Raw genomic sequence first — 27052 nt, forward strand, 5'->3', positions numbered from 1 at the left:
AAGCATTTTGGGTGAAGTTCTCAGTTACTAAGAATTCATGGCAGCTGGAAATCTGTTTTCAACCCATTTTCCTTTATCCCATTTAGCTCATGCTGAACTATCTGTTCTTGTCTATGGCATGGAGCTAAACACAGGAGTCAGTCTCTTAGCAGTGCTAAACCGGACCATCTTAGTTAGTGTGGCTGTCTACTGTGTCATTCAGGGGTTTCATGGAGGACTGCAGAGTTACTTTTGCTTTCCAGAAGAGTTAACACATGCAACTGGTACCTGAAGCAAATGTCCGGGGGAAGTGGTTGCTGTAGGGAGCTTTCCCTTTTTAATCAGTGATGGGAAAGGGGAGGAAGAGCAGCAGCACTGCCTAGTGGAGATGACACTTGTGTCAGATGAGCGTGTTGGGCCTTGGTGTGGCTAATCTGCTCTCTAAGGACAAATGAGTTGATCTCCTTGTGCCTAGGTTTCTCCTTCTACCAGGTAAGTAGAGTAGTGCTGATCTGCTTTATGAAATGCTCAAAGGACCATGGGTAAAAGGTGTAATATAGCATGACGATTTTGGCTGTTTATGCAAAGAAAAAGTGCACTGGGAGTCACCCCAGCCGCAGACTAGCAAGCAGTCATGCCATGCAGTACCATGGAGGAATGAGCGTGTCTTTCTAATGCTTTCTGGTATTTAAGGAATTGCAGGGTTGCATGTTTCCTGCATTTGTATTTCTGTTTATTTTAGTCTCCAGCAGGGACCAAGCACATAGACAATTAAGTTCCGGATACGACTGTGGTTTCGTTTTTAAGCCAGTATCGCGCGGCACAACTTCCCCCTTGCATACTCGGGGTGCGTCGTGCTGCATGGGAGGCTGCAGCTTTGGCGCAGGACGCGCCGAGCCTGGGGGTCCATCCCCTCTCCCCACAAATTTAATCGCACCTGCTGTGAGAAGGTCTTGGAAAGGCTTTCGGAAAATTGCTGAAGGAGAGAATAGTAAGTTTGGGAAAAGGGACTCTTTTGGGTGCTTTTTAATGCGTGGTTTTTTGTTTGGTTTTTTTTTTTTTTTAACTGTAAGACTTTCTGTGTTCCTGTGGATTGTTCTTGCTACGATGGCACCTCTTCTGATGCTAATGAGCAAAAATGGTGCTTGAAAGGTCTGGTACTAAACAAGGAAGTAAAAGGAAGTTTTAAATTGGGCACGCAGTCCATATTCTCTTTCTATTTATTTATTTATTTATTTAATTCTGGTTTTCCAAAGGCAGAACTATCACTATTAACATCAACATTCCCAGTTGGGTTTCGTTCCCTCATTTGTGTGATCTATTTAGTCAACTGCGCCTAGGAAGTGTGCTTGAGCTAATGCGGAGTAGAGCTTTTGTCTTTTCAAACAGGAAATAAACAGTTGAAACAATTCGGTAACATTGGTAAGTACCTTGTGTATAGTCTACAGCTAGTTTGTATGCTGGAGACCACTGGTGGCTCGTTAATGCTTTTTATCATACATCAGGGATTTGTGGGAGCCAGACTGTGTGAAGACTCGTGGAGGAAAAGTGAGCTGATCTGACCCAACTAGGGAATTTGCTCTTTTATTGATAGCTGTAGCATTGCAACATTGTGCAATAGTCTACCTCTCGACCTAAGAAGTCTTAACTTCTTGGCTGCCTCAGCAGGTGGCGCAGGAGAAAAAAATGCCTCTTGACTTCAAAACACACAAGCCTGTACATCTATGATGTTCTCAGGGACTGAAGGACCAAATTATGCCATTTCATTTGAATAGTCAATAATTAAACCTCAATTTTATTTAGAAATGTCATCGCAAAATGAATCAGTATTCAAGCAGTTGTCTCCTACAATGATCTCTTCTCCAAGTACTGATCTGTGCTGGAGGCTGGAAAAACCGGCATGTCAGTCACAGCTCCGAATAGCAAATTTGAACGATGGATGCAGAGGCTGGTTGCAGCAAATGTGGAAGTTTGTGTGTGAGAACAGAGTCTTGCACCCCTTCCTATTTCTTGTTAAACAGCTAACCCCAGGAAGGTGTCCAAACCAAGTCATGTTCCATTTTATGTTGTTTCTGCAGTAGTTTATTCTTTGAAAGGCTGCTGTCTAGGACCAAGCCTCACAGAAATGCAGCTTGCGACATGAGGGACTGCTCACGAATGCTAATGATTAGTATAAAAAGCAATGAGTCTATTAATTGTCAAGGAACTGCGGTTCTCAGGCTCTGAAATGGGAAATGGGAAATTTCTCTGTGGGAAATCGGTGTCAATAAGTGTGATGTGAAACACATGAGGGGGGAAAAAACAATGCTAGCTCTGCAGATGAATGATGGGCTCAGAGTGATGTGTTGCTATTTAGAAATAAGATCTCAGGGATATAATAGGTAGTTCCGTTAGTGTCAGCTCGGCACGTGGTGGCGATCAAAATAGCAAACAGCAATAGGGAGTAGGGGGAGAGGAATGGAGAACAACATTGTGAATGCTGCAGTGCTCCTCTCTAAATCTGGGCAGGTCTGGTTCCCAGCACTTCAACAAGCTGTGATATGCTGGAGAGAGTTCAGAAAATGGCAACCAGGATGGTCAGAGGTACTGTGGAGTGGTTTCCCTGTGAAGGGCAACTAAGATGTAGGCTGTACTTGCTCAGTTTTGGAAAGAGATGACTGTTGAGGGTGTAGGATGGTAATACAGTAGTAACGTGGAGTAGTAACACGGTGACGTGAAGAATGTGAATCAGTTGGTTCTCTTTGCACTGTGCGTAGTGGGGAGCTTCAGGGGAAGCTGGCAGGTGGCAGGTCAGAGCAGGCAGCAGGAGGTGGTGCTTCAGGCAAGGGGAAGCCATGCTCCTCACCTCCTCTTGAGTGGTGGGAGGTACACATATTCAAGAGGTGAAGGGGAAGTAAATGTGTTGATAGCTTCTAATTAAACAGGACGCTGGTTTTGATTTAGGAAGGCTGATTTGTAAGATGTTGAAATGTTTCAGGGAAGTACCTGTATATGCTTGCTCCATTGGTTTGTGGGGTTTTTTTGGAGGGGTTGGTTTGGGTTTGGTTTGGTTCTTTTTTCCCTGTAATCTTCTGCTTTTTGGGTGCTGTATGGGACTGGATACTAGGCAAGCTCGTCTTACCCTGTATAGCAATTTTAACACTCTAGGACACAGGACTGAAGCTTTAGAGGATATGAACTTATACTATTGCAAATTCTTAATTTCAGGCTTTTTCTTACAGGCTTCCAAATTTTAGAAAGTGGCTTCTGATGTTTGGGTTCCTTGGCCGGAGATCAAGCATGCAGCAGGCAGTACATTACTTTGATGTGTAAGCAGTCGAAGGAAGTAAGAGATACACAAGTTGAGTATTGCAGCAAGGCTGAGTTAGTGTAAGTTGTGGTGTACGCAGATGACTACAGAAGACTTCTGAGCAGGACATCCCAAGGAATAACAGCTATAACAGCTGTCAGAAACCTACTTTGAAAGTCAGTTGTCCTTAGGTTGCTCTGTATTAAACTTTCCTCTCTCTGTTAATTTCATTTTGGGAGTCTTATCTCCGTTCAGTTGTTCCTTAGGCACTAAATGACTCAATTTCTCCTACCTTATTTTACCGAGCATCTTTTTAGAGACAGAATTCAGTTTTGCAGCCACCATAATTAAACTAATTCTCTTGTGACCCTTTCCCCTAGTGGCTTGCTGGGATTTTTGTACCTAATTCATTTTACCAGACTGATGTGCAAAAGCATCCAGTAGCTATTTTCTACCAATATTCTTGGCTTGACAAAATCTGTGTTAAAATATGTGTTCGTAATGCACTTTGACTGGAGCCTTTAATAAATATGTGAGAGCGAGCTTGCAGAGCTGCACCATGCTGTTTGGTGTGTATAAAGCTATTAAGGAGAGGAAAATGTCACTTTGGAGGTCTTCCGTGGGCAGTGTGCAACAGTGTTTGCAGCAACTGCCTCGCTCCACTGTACTTACAGGGCTGGGTCATCATAGCATCTCACTTCAGGCACCTGCGGAGCAGCTGAGGCTGTCTTTTTGGTAGCAGAATGGAGGTGGTAACTGAAAAATGCAAGCCAGGGCTAGATCCTTGTTTAAATACTGTGGATTGTTCTTTAAAGGTGCCATGTCCACTCATTACGCAGGGAACCTTGAGAGACAAGGCTCCTAGTATGGGTGTCTTGGGTAGGGAGCAGGAGCCCTCTCCTGTGTGAACCCTTAACACGGGGCATCTCCTTGGTTTCTGTTAGAAGAAGCCTCCCCTCTCCTTCAGCGACCCTGCAGCACTGAGCTTCAGAGAGAAGGGAGAGCATTTTCCATCCACTAACGGGCAGCACTCCCAATTAGAGAGCAGAGCAGCAGGCTGTTGTGCCAGGTATCCTGCGCTCAGCAGCAGCTGGGGTTTGATGATTCAGAGGAGTGTAAAAAGTCTTCCTGGTCATTATATTGTCGTCTTTGCTCTGGCTTTTTTATATTTTAGGACTGTTGGGAAAGATGAGATCTCTTACTCATGCTAGTACAGATATTACTGTGACACAAACCATATGCTGCCATGATTGTCCAGGGCTCAGAGCCATGATCCTTCCATAGTTCCCTTCACCTCTGCAGCCAACAATTTTATTTGTACAGTTGCAGTATATAACTCTGATTTCTTGCACTTAAATCATTATACGTTTGGTTTAATAAAGAGCCATCTTACTTCTTGCATGGCTGGATGGCCAGGCCCAAAGGGTTGTGGTGAATGGAGTTAAATCAGTTGGTGGCTGGTCACAGGTGGTGTTCCCCAGGGCTCAGTACTGGGGCCAGTTCTGTTTGATATCTTTATCGATGATCTGGATGAGAGGGTCTGTCAAACACAAAAAGGAAGCCCACAGAGGGTGGACATGAGGGCAGGTGGCCTGGGGGGCATACAGAGAAATTGTCTGAGCAGCTAGGGATCAGGTTAGCAAAGCTAAAGCCCTGACAGAATTAAATCTGGCCAGGGATGTCAGGGGCAACAAGAAAAGCTTCCATAGTTGCATCGGTGATAAAAGGAGGAGGGGCAAAAATGTCAGCCCTCTCCAGAGGGAAATGGGAGACCTGGTTACCCAGGATATGGAGAATGCTGAGGTATACTACAATTTTTTTTTGCTTTGGCCTTCACTGCAAGTGCTCCAGCCACAAATCCCAAGTTGTAGAAAATGAAGACAGAGACTGGGAAAACGAAGGACTGCCCACTGTAGGGAAAGATCAGGTTCAGGAACATCTAAGGAACCTGAAGGTGCACAAGTCCACAGGACCTGGTGGGATGCATCTGTGGGTCCTGAGAGAACTGGCACATGAAGTGACTAAGTCACTATCCATCATATTTGAGAAGTTGTGGCAGTCAGGTGAAATTCCCACTGATTGGAAAAGGGGAAACATGACCCCCATTTTTAAAAAGAGGAATTAAGACAGACCCAGGGAACTACAGGCCAGTCGCGATTCTGTGATCGAGTGCACTCTTGGTAAGTTGCAGATGACACCAAGTTGGACAGGAGTGTAGATCTGCTTGAGGGTAGGAAGGCTCTACAGAGGGATCTGGATAGGCTGGTTTATGGGTCAAGGACAACTCTATGCAATTCAACAAGGCCAAGTGCTGGGTCCTGCCCTTGGGTCATTACAACCCCACGCAGCGCTGCTACAGGCTTGGGGAAGAGTGGCTGCAAAGCTGCCTAGTGGAAAATGACCTGGGGGTGCTGGTTAACAGCCAGCTGAACATGAGCCAGCTGTGTGCCCAGGTGGCCAAGAAGGCCAACAGCATCCTGGCTTGTATCTGGAACAGCATGGCCAGCAGGACAAGGGGGTGATTGTCTTCCTGTACTGGGCACTGGTGCAGCTGCACCTCAAATCCTGTGTTCAGTTCTGGGCCCCACACTGTAGGAAGGACACTGAGATGCTGGAGCGTGTCCACAGACTGGCAGTGAAGGTGGCGAAGGGTCTGGAGCACCAGGCTTACAAGGAGCAGCTGAGGGAATTGGGGCTGTTTAGTCTGGGGAAAAGGAGACTCAGGGGGGACCTTATTGCTCTCTACAACTACCTGAAAGGAGGTTGTGGTAAGGTGGGAGTCAGTACCTTATCCCAAGTAACAAGTGATAGGACGAGAGGAAATGGCCTCTAGTTGTGTCAGGGGAGGTTTAGATTGGATATTAGGAAAAAAAATCTTCACAGAAAAGGTCATCAAGTGTTGGAACAGGATGCCCAGGGAAATGGTTGAGTCACCATCCCTGGAGGTATTTAAAAGATGAGTAGATGTGGTGCTTAGGGACATGGTTTAGTGGTGGACTTGGCCATGTTATGTTTGCAGTTGGACTTGATGATCTTTAAGGTCTTTTCCAACCTAAATGATTCTATGATTCTTTAGTACAGTTTGTAAAAGAATGTATTCAGATTCTACTATCTGTAACTTTTTTATTGAGTTTTAGTCTTTGCCAGGCTAAAGCATCCTAATTATTTGAGTCTTGTGGACTTGACTGAAAAACCTGTACGTGAACTTTTAAGATTGCAAAAGCAAGCACTTTAAATATTTCCTACCATGTAGGCTGCCTGTAGAGCCTGGCTCTATCTCTTGTGTTCTCTGTGTAGGCAGCATGGCACAGCCTTACACACCCATGGTTAGAAAATCAGACTCATCTCTGCTTGCACTGTGGTTTGAGTTATGGCTTCTAGAAGATTGGGGGGATACCATTGCCTCTTATTCATAGATGATAGCTGGTGATAGAAATGAACTTCAGCTGGATGTGTGGTAGGACCATGTGTATGGATGGCTATGCAGCCTCGCCACCCAGCTCTGATAACCCCATTCCTTTCTCAGACTTCTGCTGTCCTCCAACACAACTCCTAGCTGCTTTGGAAAATCTTGCCCATAGTTTTGTGTTTGTTGACAAGGTATTTTCACTGCTGTATTGCGTATTGTGATTCTGCTTTCATTTGAGGACATCTAGGTTGGGAAAGAAAGTCATTCTCCAATCTGTGTTTAAAATAAAGAAATCTTCAAGAAGCCATGCAACTTAATCTAACGTGAGATGGGATTATCTACCCAGAATCATGACATTGTTTCCCCTAAGCTATACCAGCAATAAAAGAAACTCCTTATATTTATAAGCTTGTCTCAGTAATTTAACTGCTGTATTCTGGATTTAATACTACTTAAGTAATGGTCATTTTTGTAGCAGATACCCATTGGTAGTTAGAAACTGAAAGCTTTTTCATTTCAGTTGAAATAGGATTTTACTAATCTAATTCAGATGGAATTAGATGGAATTAAGGCAAGTTTTAGTACTTCAGGGCTTCTTTCTTATATTTTGATGATTAACAGAAAAAAAAAGGAAAGTTCTTTTAAGCTACTTTTTCTTTACACAGATTTAAATACATTTTCAGATTTTTTTAAAAAAGCAATCTACCAGTCATGAAATCGTAACTGAAAAAAAATCCCTTGGGTTTGTTTTTTTCTTAGCACTGATTTTGATCTTTACATGCTGTTATTCATGTTCCTTTTCCCCCCATATTTTTTACCAGTTTACCAGGAGCGAGAAAAGGCAATGGATCCAGCCTCTTTAAATGTGCTTACACAGCCTGCTGCGCTTAATCAGTTCCTAGCTGAGAATGCCATTGCTCAAGGTATGTACTTTATGAACCAGAACAGAAAAAGGTCCAAAGAATGACCTGAAAAACCAAGCAGAAAATGTGCAGTACAAATGAATTGTGTATTTTTTTTTCAGCAGAAGTCCCGTGGTTTTATCAGCAGCGACTAAACTCTGTGTGTGTAATTTGGCTGCTGACTCTCTAGAGGCAGATAATGAAGAAACAACGCAAATTCTAGCTGGTTCTTTAACTGAAATTTAAATTTCATTTAAGGACATGGTTTAGTGGTAGACTTGGCAGCGTTAGGTTAACAGTTAAGCTCAATGATCTTAAAGGTCTTTTCCAGCTGACCACATTTGTTTTCTTATTTCCAGAACTGTCCACCTAGATCTTACTGATTTGAATTACATAGAAGCATAATTTCCAACAGTAGCATTAATAGCGTGATATACCATTTTCTTGCTCATAAGGAATCAGCTAAAATAAAAAATGATAATGTTTCTACATATGGCAATATGATATTGGGTAATATTAAACTGATGGCAGACTTTACAGCAAACTTGTATTATCCACATCGTATCTGATAATTGTAATGAATCTTGTTTGCTTCCTTTCATAGGCGAGAAGAAGAAACTCATAAAACCGACCTCAAGCCACAATACTAAATTGGAAGAATTAAAACTGGTACCATTTCTTTTACTGTATTGTTTAACCCTCACCTCAAGCTGTTTTAACCTGTTGTGATAATGTTCATCCCTGTAAATTACCCAGCTCTTTGGCCCCAGTTCCCCACTGTCTAGGGGTGGGATGAGCTCTGCTTTTGGCATGTGGGCTCCACACAAGTAAACCAGAGCTTTTGCTTAAGCATGGTGCTAGGATGGCTGGGGCCACACAGGACCCAGGTTCAAATGCCTGCATCACCCAAGGGTGGTCACTGCTGTGTGTAAAGTGGAGCGTAGGTTTAAACACTACTATGATACCTCTCCTAACTTGGGACATGTGGATGAGCCATGCCAGAAGTACCCAGCTGTCACAGCACTCTCAAAATTATTAAGCTGGAACAAGGTCTTTTACCATCTCGTATCAACATACTCTTCGTGCCCGTCCCTCTGCTGCCTTCTAGTCTCACCTCATCCAGGGCCCGCTCCCTCTTCTCTTGCTTCTTCCTCTCTCTCTTCCTTGGCTGCTCCCTCTTCGCTGGCTGCCCAGCCCCCTAACAGAACCAGCCACAGCTGCACCTTATCTACATTGCCAACACCCCCAAGCCAGCCCACAGCTGTGTTATCAATGTTAATTAACCCAGCTTCATTCCTCTACACCCAGTTGCTACTTCATTGTAATGATGGTGTAATAGCAATTGGAAGTCAGCTGGAACGATCATGACTGAAAGCAAACCCACATCAGCATTTGCTGTGACTAAAAATGTGTGTTTGGGTACGTGCAGGTTTGCTGCCCTGATCCCATGCTAACAAGTTTTGGGATTGCCGAGCTGATCATCAATGGTCTTCTGGTCTTGTCTTCTACCTCCAGTGGTAGCTGGCTCAGCTGTGATGCAGCCCGAGGGGGATAGCACAGAGCAGAGGGAAAAGGGATGAAAGGTATACCAGTCACCAAGAATTTGGGGAAAAGCTTTTAAGTATGGTACAAGGTTTTTGTATAGTACATCATCTGCTTGAGGTAGCTGTGAATGATGAATCCTATTTCATGGGAAAGTACTTTATTTCTAAGTAATTTTGAAAATCTTCCCTGTGCATTCAGTCACTGCGTTTCTTTAATGGCACAGCTCAGGGGAAGGCTAGCATACTGAAATTTCCTGGAAGAAAAGTGGCATGTCTCTTATAAGACCAGCACTTCTTGCATTATGGAGATACTAAAACTCTTATAAATATTATAAAAGCCAGCTTAGGCTTCGTGCTGATGGGTGTGTTATATGGCATTCATAAATCCAGAAATACGCATGTTTCTAGTTACGTTTTCTTAAAGTTTTTAGCACATTTGATCTAAAAGACTTAATTTTTCACAATGTTTTTATACAAAAGAGAAAATTTGAAAGGTGGTGCTGCAAAATGCAATTATGTTGTCTACAGAGACACTGAATTTGTTCTTTCTGTGCTGCCAAAAATGAAGAGCTTTCCTGTTTATGGAGAATTCTGTGAGCTTCAGTGCTCAATCCATTTTCCATCAGAGACTCCTGAAAAAATGTTCTTCTTTGGATGAGGAGGAGGTGGAAAGCAGGTCCCAGGGGAGGCAATCCTCTGGGTGCCCATTGACGGCACCGATTGCCACCTTAATCTAAACAGTTCATGGCTCCTCTAGAGAAGAGACTGGGATGGAGCCAGGGACAAAGAGGTATCTTTAAGGGAAGCAAAGAAACTCGCTTGGGAGAAAGACTGTGTTCCACTACATTTTCATTTTGAGGTGGCTTTAGGAAAATAAGAAATGTGAAATGGCTCACCGTAGTTACTATAAATATTGAATTGCTTGTAAGATAGAAGATGGTTACATTTGGAAGCCGGTAGCAAGCTTCTTGAAGTATTCCTTTTCTCCTTTCCCTGTTTACTCATTTTTAGACACAGCGCTCTGCTCAACAACTGGACTGAAAGCAGAGTTGTGTACCCTGTAGGCTGTGGATGTGGCTGTTTAGAGCTGAGATAGCAAACAAGGGATCTCATAGCTCTGTACTCAGCAGTGCTTTGCCTTTTCTGACTTCCATCTAGTTGTACTGTGATGTTTGGGGTACCGTTCTGTCTCTCTCACACCTAAAGCTTCGCCAGTTCTTCACATGCAAGCATTAGCTGAGGAGCACAGCTTTCTGCTCCAGAAAATTCTTGTTACTTCTTAGCTGAGGAAGTATATTGCAAACACTTTGACAGCTTCTCAGTTCATGCAAGTCCTGGCACCAGGCACTTCTGTCTCTTGTGCAGTTTCAAGCATCTCAGAGATAACCTTTTTTTTCCATACTGCTTTTTACATTTCTGTTAATGTTGGCTAACTTACAGGGATCTGCTACGAATTTTCTCCTCTGTTTACAGAAAGTGAGAAGGATATTATGCATAAAACAAACTCCAGACACTCGCTTGTGTAGCAATAATAGCAATACAAGCAATACCCATCCCTCTTTCAAGAGGTTCTTGCTAACAGCCAGTGGGGGCTACTGCTTTTCAGTTCTGCTTCAGCAGGTCATCTTCCCTTTCTGTCAACAGATGTGGATAAAGCACATGGTTGGGGAAGCGCTGAAGAGCTCCTTTGGCCTCAGGAGCGTGGTGTTCAAGAAAGGGGTGCAGGACCAAGGGATGTAACTGGGAATGTGGTTCCTTTCCAGTTGTAGCCGAGCCCATGGCTTCCTGAGCAGCTTGCCCTTGCAAAGGCAGGAAGAATATTGGAAAGGACAATGGGAAGACTGCCACATAAGAAAGCAAAATAAACAAAATGCCCTTTTTTTTTTTTTACCAAAAAAGAAGGTTTTTGGAGATAGATTAGTACAAATTTACAGAATGAAAAAGAAAACAAAAATATGAGAGAAAGAGGGGGAGTGCTAGTAACATGGATGATTGAGAGACAACCAACAGAATGAGTGAAGCCTCTTTTCTTACAAACCATTTCTGACTACTGTATTTGTGTGAATTTTGTGATGTCTAATGAAGGCAGGGATTGGGGAGTGTACTCTGCAGGCTTTTCCCTGATGGAAGCAGGAATAAGATCTGTCTCCATCTGTATAACTATTTCTAGAAAATTCATAGGAATATAACTTGTAAGATGTCTATCTCACTTGAAAATTAGGGAGAACTAACTGATGCTTAACTTCCCTTTAAAAAAGAACCAAAAAGCACAAAGGAAGTGGAGGTTGAAAGCAAACAAAGATGTGAAATAAGGGACTAAAGAGAAAGGTGAAATAGAACATAGCACTGAGTCCTCTGCTGTCTAAACAGCAATAATGTAATTGCCAGCTGCTTTTTCCTCCACAGTTACTGATTGACTGGATTAACACAACCCTGAAAGAGGAACACATAGTAGTTAAAAGTCTGGAAGAGGATCTGTATGACGGGCTGGTACTTCATCATCTTTTGGGTAAGCTACTGCTTGGAGTTTAGCTTGCAAACACATCATGGAGAAACTTCCAGATCAGAGAATAAACCCCACAAATCGCAATAGCAGTGATCTGCTGGAGTCTTGTTTCTCACTAAGGGAGAAAGCACTACATTGTGTACTATCTGTGAAAACAGCAATTCTGAACAACAAATGCCTGATGATCTGCTATTGTTTTCATATAATTATATTTCTTCTAAGAAAGTCTTTTTACCTGCTAGTTAACATAATAATAAGGTAACTTTGAAGTGTGAAATTACAGTGCCTTTGAAAGTAAGGAGTGCTTCATAAGGCAGGAGCACAAAGGTGACTTGTGATGCTACCAGAAACATTGAATGGAATCAGCACTATCATTTATATGTTTTCCTGCTTTAAAAAAAAATAAATGTTCTAGGTCTAAAGCACTGGGCTGAAACTGACGAAAGTCTAAGAGGCTCTCTAGGCAACAACATGCTTGCATAAAGATACGACCTCTTGGAACAGCCTGTTAGTCTATTTCTATTTCTCCATCTCTCCTGTCCCTGCTTCACTTTTTTTCCCCTTTCTCACTCTCTCTGGGGACGTCTTTCAAATCATATCTCCTTTTCACCAAGGGTGAGGCCAGTAGCATGAACAGGATCGGCTTATTTTCGTAGTTTACATCCCTGAGCAATGAGCTGGCATTTCTTCTATATATGTGAGTTGATACTACCTTTGTACACTACCTACATGAAAGATTCACTCACTGGATTCCTGTAGCTTCCACTAGGAAAAGTAGGAGTGTGGAGTGCTAGGGTTGGGGGATGCTGCTGCAAGGAATGACTTTTTTTCCTCTCCCCTTTTCAGAGCTTCACTCATTTTACTGAGGCTTTCGGAGAGCACAGGATTTTAACAGGGCATACAGCTGTGGGATGTGGGCCTGTGGAAGCTGTTAAGTGTTACTGAACATTTAAAACAAGACTTTGTGTGCTTTGCTGTCATTTTATATTTCTGGTTTATTTTTCCTGTGGTGATGTTAAAATACATCTTTCTTCTTCCTATGGACTCTCTGTCAAAGAAAACCTAGGATCTCTCAAGCTGGATGTTGACAAGATCGCGTTAACAGAAAAAAAACAGCGACAGAAACTCTCTGTGATTCTGGAAGCTGTGGCTAAGTGTTTGCAACTGGAAGAAAGTCAGCTGAAATGGAGTGTGGAATGTAGGTGCAGAAGTGAAATTGGAGAAAACTGTCCATCACAGAGCCTCCTCTGCTATAAGGCGGTTATGAGGCAAAGGGGTACCAGAACAGTAATTAAGCAACCTGTTTTCAATTACTAGTTGGATCAAAAGTGAGACGGGAATATCTGACCCTGACTGAGTCATGCAAGCTGCATCCTTTAAGTTGTATGGCTTGTGGACCACTTAAAAACCCTCAGTGTCCATGTGTATGTCTCACAAATAGGACTTTTAAGGTGCGGTATTGCTGAATTGTGATATTATATAAACCCCAATCTGATGTCCCACCTGTATTATGGTCCTCCATAACTTTGGAATCCTCTGCATAGGGAGAATTTATGATATGAGTGAGGTTTACTCAGTTTTGCACACTAAACATTGGTTTTTTTTCTTTACATGGAATAGCTATCTTGACAAAGGACTTACTGAGCACACTGCATCTTCTGGTTGCAATGGCAAAGCACTTCAAACCCAGCCTGGCCATGCCTCCAAATGTTCAAGTGGAAACAATCACCATTGAGGTAATTATAGTTTCAGTATTTGTTACAGTAGATCTTAAAGAGCTTTGATGAGACTAATTTGCTTAGAATTCAGGAGAAATGTGTGTGCAGCTGTGAAGGAGATTCAAGTATTTTCTATGAACTGTGCCTTTTAATTTCTGAGTTTGCTGAACTAGACTACCATGTTGTTCTCAGTTCAGGGTAGGAAAGGGCAGAACCACTATGCTGTTTTTTCTCCTTGATCAAAAAAAAGGAATGGTCCGAAGTCTGTAAAGAGGACAAAGAAGAAATTCTGCTGTCACTGTCTTTAAGTGTTTTGAAATAGAAGCCTGTACTCATAAACCATGATACTGGCTTAATGCTGAGGGTTTATTTCTTTAGGGGAAGGGAGTTTTTACCCCCTTCCATTGAGGTCACGTTTTGGTATTTTGCTCTACAAGCCGATGCTTTCCTCCTCTGTTTTGTTTCTTACAGTCAACTATGGGACTTTAGGAGAACATCAAATATCATGCAGCTTGGGATATAATTGCAAAAATTAGTACCACCGTGTTACAGTTTTAACAGAGGGTTTGCAGTGCAGTGGTGTTGGGGGCCCAGCACGCGGTCTGTATGGCATTATCTAGCGCTCTTCCCTCTTTGGAGGATCATAACTGGAACTGAAACAAAGCGTGCCCTCGAGCTATGTGTGCCACTTTAGGAGGTTTAAGCGTCCCCCAGAAGCTTCTTCTGAAGCTTCAAAGGTAGCTGCTGGGTTCTGCAAAGGTAGCAGTTGTGGCCCCATCCCAGCTGGGCACTTCAGCAGGGGAGTGTTCCCTCTGGTATCTAAGGGGAGCCCAGCCTGTGCATTGGACTTGTCACTGATCAGACCCACGCTCTGAGGGAAGCAGCCCTCCATCTGGTGCCTTACGGGGCCGCCCTGCCTCAGGTGCACAGAAATTGGGAGTGATTATCTGTGAAATTGCAGCATCAGAAAGGAAGGGCTGTTAACCCTGGGACGGAGAGGAGGAGCAAGAGGGGTAATGGGTTATGGTAGTGAGCTGGTTCCCTGGAGGAGGAATCAATGCCTCTGGTGGCAACGGTAGTCATTAGGTCAAAAGTGAGGAGAGCCCGCGAAGGCAGTGCTCTGAAGGGGGAAGTGCTGGAGCAGCCCAGGGAGGCCAGGGAAGGCCTAGCCCTCCTGCGACGCGTGCCTGCAGGAAGGGCCTGCCGCGGCCCCGGCGGGGCTGGGTGTGCTCCTTGGCCACGAGCTGACCCAAAGGAGTTGAAGTGCGTAAACAGAGGATGTATTTCACTGCCTGAGAGGACAGGGCGGCAAACACCAAGGATGCTCCTGTGCTGACACATTTCCGTGTACCCATGTGAAGCAGCAGGCATGCCCAGCCTCTCCTGCCTCTTCGGGCTGTCAGCTGGGCTGAAGCACTTTTTATTTTGATGCTATGTGGGGTACTAAGATCTGCATAGAGGAAAAAAATAAAAGGACATCAGCAAAGATCCCAATTAGCTTCAGAAATACTAAGAATTGACATCTTAAGTCCTCTGTCGGGGCCAGGGGGCATTCATCAATGGCAGGCCACGGCATGTGGTTGTTATAAGGCAGAGGTGACCACCTCCAGTGCTACAAAACTGAAGTGTCCTTAGTGCAGTGAGGTGCACAAGGAGATTGCTGCCTGCCCAAAGCAGCTTGATGCATCATCAGGAATCCAGGTGAACATGCCAGCCTCCAAACTTCACCAGCTGAGGGACCACGTGCTTCTCCTTTGGCTTCCTCTGACGGGAAGTACCCAGCTTCTGCTGGAAGACTGAAGAGAGCAGAGGGGAGCCACAATCTCTCAAAGTGCCTGTACTAGTTGCACTGGACTTCTTGAATAAATGCCCTCTGGTAGTCATTTAAGGCAGCAAACAGGTCATGAAAGACTTACTAATGCTTATGGGTATTTTTTTTCTGTGTGACAAACCCAAAAATATTTATTGTCCTTTCAACAGAACACCTCCAGAGGATTAAAGACAGCAAATGCGGTGGAATACATCACAGAAAACAAGTAAGAGGGGATATATCTGCTTTTTACACTGTCAATCAGAAAAGAAACATTGTGGGTGTTTCCCCCTTAGAAAAAATAGCTGGTATCATGATGATGACAACAAGTGTAAACCCAGACATGCGTATGCATGCAAACTGTTTCTCTGATTTCTTTTTTTTTCTCTTCAGATTTAGTATTATAATATAATGCTTTTTATATGAACTTCTCTAAAATAATGTGCATGATTATTTCTGAGGCCTAGTGTTTTTTATTGCCATGAAATATAGTAACAAATATAATAATACAAATCCAGTACCGTAAATTTACCTGTCCCAGACTAAACTGGAAATTTTCTAAAGCCATAGTGGTTTAAATCTACTTTTAATTTGTTGCTATTGTATTATTAAATAAAGAGAAAGGGGGCAGTTGTTTTCTGATTATGCTGTGAAAGAAAGGTTTGAGCTTGCTGAGCGTGTGAAGTAGTCATTACTAAAGGAGGTTAGTAGTAGGATACCATTTGTATACTGAGAAAATATGGACATTATTCCAAGAACTAGAAACAGATTTTCCTACTTTATCTTTAATACACTAGAGCATCTTCAAACTCTAATATCATGAGCAGCTTATTGGAAGAGGATATTTTGGATTGCGCTTATAAAATAAATGTTTGTTGGTCTGTGGGCCAATTTAAAATCTCATATACTTCCAAGAGCCTGGGCAAATATACAGAGTACTTAAAAATGTCTGTTGGAGAGTTATTCTGATGGAACGTTAATGGCACTTTGTATTGTCTCCTGCTTTACAAAATAGCTGATGGCCTAGATAAGCTTTGCTTGTGAATAAGATTAGTTCTGCTGAATGCTTTTTCTAATTTTTGCTTTTTATTACAATTCTAGGGAGAGTTTAGAAGTGCAGTCAAGTAAGTACTGGCATTGCCAAGTTCAGTGTTTCACCATTTTGTGCTGTTATACACCACATTCTGAACCATTTTTACCTCATGATAAAATCTGTGTGCTCCCACCAGATTTAATGGTGATTCATGGATTTCTCCTAGTGTTTTTCTCCAAACATTTCCTGTTAATGTCTGTTTGTATCAACATAATATGGTTTGGAAATTGGGTGGCCACTTAGCCCATGGACTACAGGCAGCAGATGGGACATGAGACAAGAAATGAAACAGTGGGTTGATGACCCAACAGAGAAGACCTGGCTAGGGGCAAAGTATGTCTTGGATTTATGCATTGACCTCATTCTTGTTGCTACCAGTTTCAACATAGTTTCCTTTCTGCAGTTTGCAAATGAGGTTTTGAAATCTACTTGCACTCAGTTATGGACGGCAGTGCAGTAAAACCAATGTGTCCAGAGTTTTTGCCCATAGGATTTTTAAGGGCTATGAAATACTTGAGGTGAAAAATGTCCATGTATGCAGAGCCTGGAGAAGGTCTGGGCACTGCTTAGGCTTCCGTGTGAGCTGCTTTTCGCTACTGCAAAGGAGCACATTGCATCCCCAGTGAATCAGGGCAACCATTTTAATTCTCTGCTGTGCCCCTTATGTTAGTGTTTTCATTCTTTGCAGAGGTGCAAACTGTATCATTTAATACATATTTATCATTTATTCCACTGAGTGGTCTCTAATGTGGGCTGAAATTGTGCGGGAGAAAAACCACACCAATAAACAACCAAAATACCCCCCCCTGTAATTAGGTGTTTCTTCCAGTGGGCTGATTCTGCTGGGAAGAGAAATCTGCAAAATGCACTCTGTTTTCGACACAGCTTGCTTAACAAAGAGAGGAGTCCTAAAGCATGGCTTCGGAAGAGGGCTCTCTAGCTTGCAAGACCATTGTCCCTCAGTGATTTTGATGGATTCACCTATTCCCTGACTTTGCTCCTGCAGCAACACCCTAACAGGGAGAATGGAGAAACCTCCCTTCTGGAGTGGAGGCATATTTGTCACTGGCTTTGAGGAGGAATCTTCCTTAAGCAAAGCTGCCTTTGCTTTCCTGCACCACAGAAACTGGTTCTCTATTTAGTTACACTGCTAGAGTGCCCGTCATTTTGAAGGGTGTTTCAAATGCTTCTGTTCATTGCTTGAACCAGAGCAGTCCTGTGGCCAGGTTACTGGGAGGATATGTGTCCTGCTTTTGCTAAACCTGGGCAGAAAATGGACGTGAAGGGTGGGTGTTCACAGGGACTTCAATGAATCTCATTTCCCTGGAAATCTTTAAACTCATGCTAGTTGTCTGGTGGAGTGCTGCTGGCACCAGCTCATGCCTGCCTTTAAACTGGGTGGCAGCACTGGTCATTTTTGAGGTTTGTGAGTTTTCAGAGGAAGGGCAGTGTCTCCAAACCCAATATCTAGTTTGTGTTTGTTTTTTTTTAAAGGAAGGGGGCTGTTTTTCTGCAAATGTGATGTAACTGATGTTTCTGTTGAGGGAGAGCAGTAAAATATACAGCTGCTCTTCTCTGCTTACAGTATTTTAACCTAGAGGTTCAGGCTTAAAAAAACATAACTGAAAAGAGATAAACTGTAGAGATGCAAAACTCAGTCATTGCTCATACTGGTGGCAGCACAAATCTTGAGAACCTCTACAGACTAAAATTATGGACCTGAATGAAGTAAGTTGTTTTCTTGGAGTTAGGTTGAAGGGAAGCCTCTAACCCTGTCTTCTGATAAATACAAAAGCAGGATTTTTCCTTGTCTCCCTACAACTTTCTTCCTCCCTGGCTTATAAGGTGTGAACACCTTTCTCCTTCTGGAGCCACTTTAAACCTCTGATCTGACAGTTAACATTTAATTAGTATTATTTGAATTGTTTTGATACAGAAGATGATGCCTTTGATGAATTATTTAGCCGTGCTCCAGATAAACTGGATGCTGTAAAAAAGGTAATTTACTTCTTTAGTAGACATCAAAATTTGTAAGTTAAAACATAATTCATGATTTCACTGGAAGAAGTTTCTTCTACCCTCTCCTCCCCTTCTGTTTTCTTTAGGTATTTTTGCAATTTGTCAACCAGCATGTTGGAAAATTAGGATTAAATGTGAAAGACATCGAATCTCAGGTAGCCTGCTCTAAGCTACATGTTAACCATGTTTTGTCAGCCGTTTGACTGTTTTCCCTCACCATTAGGATTACTCCTTTTTGTTGTAGTAATTTAAACTTGGCAATGTAACAATTATTTCTAGCTTCAGGTTAAGATACTAGGCTTCAATCTCTGAAGTTTCTGAAGCTAATAAGTAATGAAAAAAATACAGCTTCGTATTCAGTGCTGCCCCTGTAATGCTACAGGGAGTAACTTTCGGAATTTGCCCAACTCTTGTGGATGCTCTTTCTGTCAGTATGGAAATAAAGGTTCTCTGACAATTAAACTGAAAGTCAAGTTGATTACTGGTGCTCAGTGACTTTTAATGGTAGATTTGCTTCACGGTAGGAAGGCCTAATTTTCATTACATTTCAAAGTCCCATCCTCTGAACACTGAGCTTTTTTAAAGTCCATGAAATTGCAAAAGAAGTGCTCATTAGGTACCTCAGGATCAGGTCCCTGGGTGCTGGTGAAGAGAGGCACAACCACACCTCCGCTGTCCTCCTCTGCTGCCTCTGGGGAGGGCAGACAGCAGCTCCTGCAGAGCCGGGGAGCCACAGCATCCTCTCATGCCTCTCTGGGGAGTGAATGAGCGATGGGAAATGAGCTTGGGGCCATCCCTCGTGGCTTTCTCATTCCCTACTTCTGCAGACACGTATGCAGAAATCAGCCCACAGTTCTTGCTTTGCTCTAAGCATTCAAAACCTTGGTGCAGTGGCAGTCCCTGCGATTTATACCATGCAGATGAAAAGTGGAGCTGTGCTGCGGTGCTCTTCTGGGTTTTCCTAGTGGGCAGCTGTGAGAAAGGAAGTTTCGCAAGTGTTCTGTTGTAAATCTCAGGCACTAGGCACAATTTTCTTTTATTTGTAGTTACGCCTCTGTCGCTTGTGGTCATCTGAAGTCTCTCCACATCTGGAATAGTTTGTTTTAATAGCTGTCCTTTTACAGTGTCATATTTTCACTAATATGAACTTGGGAGCCTTATTTAACTAAATATGAAGTTCGCTGTGGAAGAGATTGGCAAGCAGACAGCCTAATGACTCAGTTCCCTCAGAGTACCATTTAGATTCATTTATTGCTAAAATGCCGTTTATTGATGAAATCTACTAAAAGCCAGTGTATAATATATATTCAGATCATTTGTCATCTAGTTTGCAGATGGAGTTATCTTACTTCTGTTAATTGGACAACTGGAGGGTTACTTTCTGAACTTAAGGAATTTTTTCCTGACTCCAGCCAGCACCACGGAGATGGTAGGTTGTTATTTAATTACTTCAGAGCTTGAGACTTGTGTATTTAATGCTTCCATATGTCAGTGAAGAGCTCTGCCTCTTGCTTTAACTGCTGTGGCTGTGTGTGAAGTCCTATGCATGCAGTGTTGCAGGATAGTGGTTTGGGACAGGACAAATGCACACGCTTGGTGCTGTTAAAATACCTTGGAACAGGTTGGTGTCCTCTTCAAAATTAGTTGTCTCATGGGAGGCAAACTATTGTTACTTGCATTTATTTGGCATATACATCCTTCTGAATACAGAGATATTTTGGTGGGGAACTGGGATACGAAGGTGTGGTTGGGAATTGGTATGCTATCTCCTACAAATTTGTCCTGCAAACAACATTTTTACATGGAGGACACCCCTTGCATAGCAGAACTGGATCCCTATAGGTTTCCTTATGCTGTTCTAAAAATATACCTTAATCAAGACATGACCAGAACATTTTGAAGGCTCCCTCTGTGCTTAGGAAGCCCTTGAGAATTTACATCCTTTCCTCTCTCAAGGCTACAGCCCTAAGGCTGTAACCTACCCAGCCAGACTTGCCTGATTCCTTTTTTAACCTGCACCAGGCAGATTTCATCAGTGCTTTAAAAGAAAAAGGTGTCATCAGCTAGAATATAGTGTGTGCTGGGCTGCTGGTGTAAATGCCTCCTCCACAGATCTAGAATGTTCATATATTTTGAGGTATTTGAGATATTTTCAAACTGTCTCTGATGTGGGTGGCGATTTGTCATTTGGGTCACTGAACAGCTCTGAAAATCTTGAAACTCTAGCTGTTTTTCCTGGGTTATATTCAGTCAGGTCTCTGAAGGTGAAATATGTCAGATCCATTTTGCTTCAGAGCTGCCTGAGAAGGGAATCTCTCCTCTGGCGTGGTTTGCATTACAGCTTCCCTGCACAGATGAGGCTTTTGTCTGATTCCCAGCCTCACTGCAGTTATTCTCTCTGGGCAATACTTATTTGTAATGAAAATCCTCAGAGGTCCCATATTAATTAATAAATACCTCTGTGGAGCTTTTCATTAAAACATTTAAAAGCAGAATTAAGACCTAGGTTCAAATTTTGTCAAAAAAGCATTACTGTCAGTTGGTGACTGTTTAAAGTATTAGGAAAATGCAAACTTTTAGAAATCCAAAAATAGGGAAAATCCAGTGTTGAAGGATTGAATCAAACAAAATCAAAGCATTTCCTTGCATGTATTTTTTTCCTTTTCTCCTCCTCCACTCAGTTTTCAAAATTATTTGTTCTGGACCATTGACTTGGAAATACATTTTTAACATTTCCATTAACTTTATTTAGAGGAAATCAATGAATATATTTTTTTAATTTAAAATTTCATAGAAAACCTTTTCCTTGTTGAATCAGCCCTATTCAAGCCTCACAGATTTCTTTCAAGAAATTAGATACCCCTACATTTCAGGTACAAATCAGAGCTCAGACTTTCTAGTTCTTACTCTGCATGTGCTGGTTGGTCACTGGCCTCAGAGAAGAATATAATGGGTTGGGTACTGGTTCAGTACAATTCTCTGCATCCTAGTGATTTCATTTTAGCAAAGTTACTTCCAGGTACTGGGCTTATTATTGAACAGTTTGCCAAAGTGGTATTTACCATTTGTTTCTGCTCTGATGTTTGTTACAAGATGAAAAGCGGGATGACAATATAACTAAAAATATTGAGCGACCATAGTTCAACTGTCATTTGTACATAAAATATGTCTTTCAATTCCCCTGTGCTTTCTAACTCCCTGTCATTTTAGACATTAATTGGTACAGTAAAGTATGAAAATGTAACCTTTGCTGAGACTTAAAACACATCATTTGTCTTATGAAAATGGTGACAACCACATGCACTGTTCTGATCGGTGCAGTGCATCACCTTTCATTCAAGCTGAAAGCTTGTGGCTCAAAGCTGGTACAGAAAGTTCCTGAATCACAAGGAGGGGAAATTGGGATGGAAGCAGTGATATTGAGGAGGAAATAGAAACAAGAAACAGGGAGGGCAGGAGCCCATTTTAGAGGGATGAGAAGGGTGAGGAAAACAGGAGCAGATATTCAGGAGATGACCCATCTACAGGTGCAAGCAGACAACCCTGAGTGGGTAGATTTGTTGCAGGGTATTTTGGCATTTATTACCCCCCCAAAAAAAACAAACAAAAAACCAAAACCCATGAGGTTTACGAGTGGCTATAAAGAAAGTTCATCTGGGTGCTTGTGTGTATAGGAAGGTGTGTATTTTGGGGCAAAGAATATAATCTCAAAATAGGTCAGGTTGAAATTAGGGATAAACTTTGTGCAGTCAGGAGATGAAGATGATGATGATGATAGAGGGCCTCTGTAGTTTATCAAACCTGTGAACTCTGTAGTTTTGCCAAAACAGGCCCAGAGCTGTAATACCCCAAAACATCCTCACCTCTGTCCAGCCGTAAAACCTAGACAACTGTCCAGCTCTTATGAGTCTGGAAGTGCAGCTGGATGAAACAACTTATTTTTCTAGGTTGCCTTTCTTTGGTAATTATCAGTATTTCTGTCTGAAAATTTATTTTGGAATTTGCATGTTACTGTTCCTTGCAAATCTCATATGCATTACAGAAGGGGAAATGTGCCCCTTTTGCCTGTGCTGGTTCATTAAGGAAACATTTGATTTATTCATTCTGATCAGAAATGTGTAGATCTGTGTGAGCTTAAGCTCTCCTGGCTGCTGACTGTCAAAGTAAGAAAATAAGCCTGAATCCAAACTGTCAGTCTCTGTTACTTGTAAACCAGAGAAACAGGTGAAACATAAATCTATTGCTTCACTTCAAAGAACATAGCTTTTGTGTGGCTTATGCATGGGGGACTCCTGTGCTTATTGTCAGAAGATAATAGGGAATAGCATGGCAGCAGTTATGATGCGCCTCCCAAAGCATAAATTGCTCGGTGGCCTAAAGAATGTACAAAGAGATGATTTGACATTCATTCAGGTCTTGTTACTTCATTAGAGGAAGGGAGTTGCCTAATTACCAGCCAAGTAAACAACTGCCCTTAAGCTGTTAGAAGCTAGTAATGAGATGTTATATTACTTTTAAAAAATCATTCATGACTACTGCATATGCATGTGATGCTGCTTTTATGTGGGAAAAGGCTAGAAAAAGCAGTGAGGAAAAATGAGAAAATAACCCCCAGCTTTCATTCATAGACGTGTACTTAATTTCTCATGAGTAATATTAAGGATATCATCACTACTGTTACTGTGTATAGACATCTTTCTATCTTAAAACATAAACTTCTAGCTCACAAATATAGCTGACAGGAAGGTTTCCAATCTTTGTAATTCTGAATGAAATATAGAGAACTTTCTCCTTATGTACTTTTTGTTCCATATGTGGTAAGCATATGGGCATTGTTTAAAAAAAAAAAAAAAGAAACAAATTCCATGCATCTATTAGATCCAGTTACGAATCTATTCTATTTTCGCCATGGAAACATCCATTAACATGACTTTCACGTGCAAAGTCTATTTTTAAATAAATGGATTCTTCAGCCCACCTCATGGGATAAGTTTTGTTGGAGATGGATTTTACATCCAGTTATTCATGAAAATTGGTAGAGCACTCCATCAAAACTAAGGAGATGAATATGAGTACGTATTTATGAATCGGTATCTTCAACTACTAGAGAAATACTTTTAAAAATCTCCTGGCCACTGCCCCATTGGGTGGGAAATATTTTCTGCTATATTGATTTCTCTTACTGTCTCATTAACAGCTTCACAATGTTAACCTTGCACTAGACTTGCTGGCAGATGGAGGTCTTCTGAATTTTTCTGTGAACTCTGAAGGTGAGTCATGGCATGCAAACTTGCCTGGAATAGAATTAGAATTGCTTTTATCCTAGCTTAGCAAAAATTAGAGTAATTGAGGAAAGTAGGCTCTTCAGGGTGACACCGAGACATTTCATTAATATGGCTGCCCCATAGGTCCTCATTCGGAATGAATAGTAATAAAGCTGAGAACTGTCTTGAACAATCTTTATGTCTATACTAAAAAGGCTGGATTGTTTTAACTTTAGTAAGTTCATGCTAAACTTAAACTGTTTAGTAAGTCAGTTTAACTGTTTGTTAAAGATTTAATATAGAAGTAGCTCCTAGGAAAATTAGAGCGGCTGAGCTGGAGGGAAAGCTCTTTTCCTTTCTCGTAAGAAGTTTCACTGTGTTAAAACCAAGCTTGTTTCGTGTGGGAAGATACCTTTCAGAATATGTCCTGAAAATCAGAAACACCGGCCACTCTACCACTCTATTCAAACCCAGAAAAGCTGGTGGGTCAGTCTCCTGAATGTGAAATTCATAGCCTTTAAGATGCTATTCTGCCAAGTTCAGATGTGGAAGCTGAATCTTGATCTCCTACATCCAAGTGAATAATTGCTGAGTTAATGTACATGCATGTTCCTTTCTCTTGCCCCACCACAAAAAAAAAAAAAAAGTTTCCTTTGAGTGCAATTTTCCAATTTTAAAAAATGCTCCACAGAAAATTTTTTGACCAGCTCCTGGTGGCATGCAGGATGTGGTTACACTAGTGGGTGGTGCTGTTGACTGCTTAACCTGACCTCTTGCTGGGTACATAACCTCACCCCATCATTCCTCTATCAAGCTCAAAAGTTTGTTGTTCAATAAGGCAGTCAAATCTTTATTATGAATACAAAGCATTATCTCTTCCCGTTAGTTATTTAAGCAAGTAGGCGCATGTGTTTAGTACATAACATCATGGAGAGGGAAAGCTAGAATTTAGGGCTTTCATTGGTTTTTCTTTTTCCACTAATGCTTTGGTAATGTTGGCAGTTTGCATAAAACAGGCATTCACAAATTGCGGGCTTTTTGCCATATTACATAGAGCTAGGAGTTTGGAAAGCTATTTATGTTAACTTTGAAAAGAGTAATCTGCATGAGCTCAGGTCTCCATGCTGAGATCCACCTTTTGTATGAAAGGAGATAAACCCATGCTTTCTTTCCTTCCCTCTGGCTGTTCTGCACTGCCTCAAACACAGAGTTGATCAGCGTAAGAAATATTGGTGCCAGCATCCGCAGTTCCTTTAGCTTCACTGGGAAAATCTTCAGCTAGTGATTGAATTTAATATGATTTAGGGGTACTTAGTACAGTTACACTATTTAGAGCGTTTAAGGATCTCATTTACTAGTGTTTCATTATTAGTCTTTTTCTCAGTGATTTACAGCACTGTAAGAACAGTAAAACCCTCTCAATCCGTTACCCGTTACCCTCTTCCATTACAATTATTAAAAATACAAGAGGAATTTGTTTAGCCAAGAACACAGAAGCTGAAAAGTAATTGGAAAAAAGAAAACAGTCAATGGCAGCCAAGTGTGATGGAAATGTTATAACCAAAAAAAAAAAAAAAAAAGCGTCAGGTAATTCCCATCATGATTCCTGCCACAGAAGAATCATAACAAACCTAAAGCTTTAAAGTCCTATTGAATTGTCTACTCTGTTCTCTGCTAGTGAAGAATTATTTCTTACTCTGCATTTTTTATCCTGTCTTCCAGCAAGATAGTGCGTGAAAGTACCTTTTCCTTAAGTTAATTTAATGAATAAATACTTTTTCTAGCTCTGTAGTTGCTGTTTTGCTTCTTGTAACAAATAGATTGTCTAAGTTTACATTATAATTGGGGAAAGGTGGAAGATTATCTTTGGCAGTTGCAGTCTCTTTCTATTCCAGGGATTGCTAATACTTCCCATCTGGTTTTGTTGTTTCTGGTTTGTGTATCCACAGATATTGTGAACGGAGATGTGAAGACTACAATGCGGATTCTGTATTGCTTGTATTCCAAATACAAGACCAAAGAAACATGAAGAGCAAGGCCAAGAGCTTTGGCGGGGTTTTTTGTTGGTTTTGTTTTTGGGGTTTTTTTTTCTCCTACCATGTCATGGTCTGATTTTTGGATTCCCAGCTCTATTTGCTACTGTTTATGTGCTTGCACTTGTGTTTGACACTTGCTGTATTAACATTGTATATGCAAGCATGTACTCATGCAATGTTTCACATATACAGACTGAGTCACTGTAAGTATGTGTCTGGAGGTGAATTGGGAAGCTGTTATTGCAACCTCCCCGCTTTCCTACTTCTAAGTCACTCTGAAAACCAGAGTGGTGAAAGACCCACCTTGGCATCTCTGGGGAGATGGCATTCAAAACCTTCTTTAGACAGGCAGCCAGCTGTCGTCAGACAAAAGGATATGGATTGGACACCAAATGAATAGGCAGCACAAATGAAATCTGAACACATCAAGTGCATGATAAAAGTTTCACCATCTGCCTGCTCGAATATGGAAAAGGGACTCAGAACGACATGCTGGCATGAGACTGCAGTGGCAGAGGGATCTCCTGCACAGCTGTAGAAAGATGCCCTTATTCCTTGCTAAGCTAATGCCAAACTGTGGTCAGCTCCAGCCTGTTGCAGCACTAATGTGATGTCAGACTGGTGGGAATGCTAATTCCTGTGTCAGCTGTGTTGTAGGAATGACTAACATGAGTGCTTTCTCTCCGATAGGAGGTGGTTAGATACTGGCTTCCTCTGCAGCTGGTAGAAGCAGAGCCCATCGTGAACGGGAGTAGTGAAGCTCTCGCCTTCTGCTACTTCTGACAACATACTTGTGCTGTGGGGACTCTCAAACTCCTCTGACACTCTCCTAGCTGGATTAGTCAGTCCAGCGACTGTCCCCAGGCATCCCAGCAGCTCCCTCTGGATGCAGTGAGGCTAGCTGCTCTCTGTGTTACCTGTCACCCTTGGTCTTTCTCAGTGGTTTTAAGTCAGAACTCCTTCAAGCCCTCAGTCTACTCCCTTAACCTTAAAATTATGTCATGTTTGTGTTGCATAAAGCTTGAGATCTAATTAAAAAAAAAAGAGAGGTTTTGATGATATTTTGCCTTCCATTTAAACTGATTTAATTTCCTGTCGTTGGAGACTCTGACATTTGATCTCTGATCTGATCCTCCATCTGTGTGTTTACGGAAAACCAAAGCTCGCCTAGTGCAAGTGCTGACATTTACAGATGAGAATTTGTTGTGTCTACCTCTGGATCACGCAGCCTAAGAAAGGTCCTTAGATAGCAATGCCGATAAGTCTTCAAGTCCTGCCTTTGAAAATGGTAATATAGCACAGCTGCTGGAGGAAAGAGGTCTGCAAACTGCCCTGAGCCTAATCCTTTTTGCACGAATAATTACCTCGTTATGTTTTTACAGAGAAAAATCCAATGTGTGGTGCCAATGAGCTACAAGAAAATCAGCTGCTTCCCTAGCAGATGTTAGTTATGTGTGCTGTTTTGAATGATTTAAGCAGAGAA

At 41.9% G+C, this 27052-nt stretch overlaps 1 protein-coding gene across 4 annotated transcripts; it reads left to right on the top strand.

Annotated features, from left to right (window-relative positions):
- The first annotated feature begins 347 nt into the window (after nucleotides 1-347).
- PARVG (parvin gamma) lies at nucleotides 348-26630 on the top strand. 4 transcript variants are annotated; one of them, XM_056340078.1, is made up of 14 exons: nucleotides 354-471; nucleotides 722-970; nucleotides 7499-7600; nucleotides 8184-8248; nucleotides 11512-11632; nucleotides 12687-12827; nucleotides 13250-13365; nucleotides 15328-15383; nucleotides 16259-16281; nucleotides 18187-18248; nucleotides 18356-18424; nucleotides 19597-19698; nucleotides 23467-23539; nucleotides 25483-26630. In XM_056340078.1, exons 2-14 carry the CDS (start codon nucleotides 841-843, stop codon nucleotides 25560-25562), a joined length of 1140 nt encoding a protein of 379 aa, XP_056196053.1. In that variant the 5' UTR covers nucleotides 354-471; nucleotides 722-840; the 3' UTR covers nucleotides 25563-26630. The 4 variants fall into 4 exon arrangements, with proteins under 4 accessions (XP_056196056.1, XP_056196055.1, XP_056196053.1 ...); XM_056340079.1 differs by having other exon boundaries at nucleotides 359-471; nucleotides 11530-11632; XM_056340081.1 differs by lacking the exon at nucleotides 722-970 and having other exon boundaries at nucleotides 348-471.
- Nucleotides 26631-27052: the final 422 nt, after the last annotated feature.

The sequence above is a fragment of the Falco biarmicus genome, chromosome 5, assembly GCF_023638135.1.
Source record: "Falco biarmicus isolate bFalBia1 chromosome 5, bFalBia1.pri, whole genome shotgun sequence".
NCBI lineage: Eukaryota > Metazoa > Chordata > Aves > Falconiformes > Falconidae > Falco > Falco biarmicus.

Excerpts from the sequence above, each read along its gene's own strand:
- PARVG (XM_056340078.1), top strand. The coding sequence starts at position 841 with ATGGGAGGCTGCAGCTTTGGCGCAGGACGCGCCGAGCCTGGGGGTCCA. Across the intron at positions 971-7,498 it reads AATTGCTGAAGGAGAGAATA|TTTACCAGGAGCGAGAAAAG; the intron begins GTAAGTTTGGGA and ends ATTTTTTACCAG. Across the intron at positions 13,366-15,327 it reads TGGAAACAATCACCATTGAG|AACACCTCCAGAGGATTAAA; the intron begins GTAATTATAGTT and ends TCCTTTCAACAG.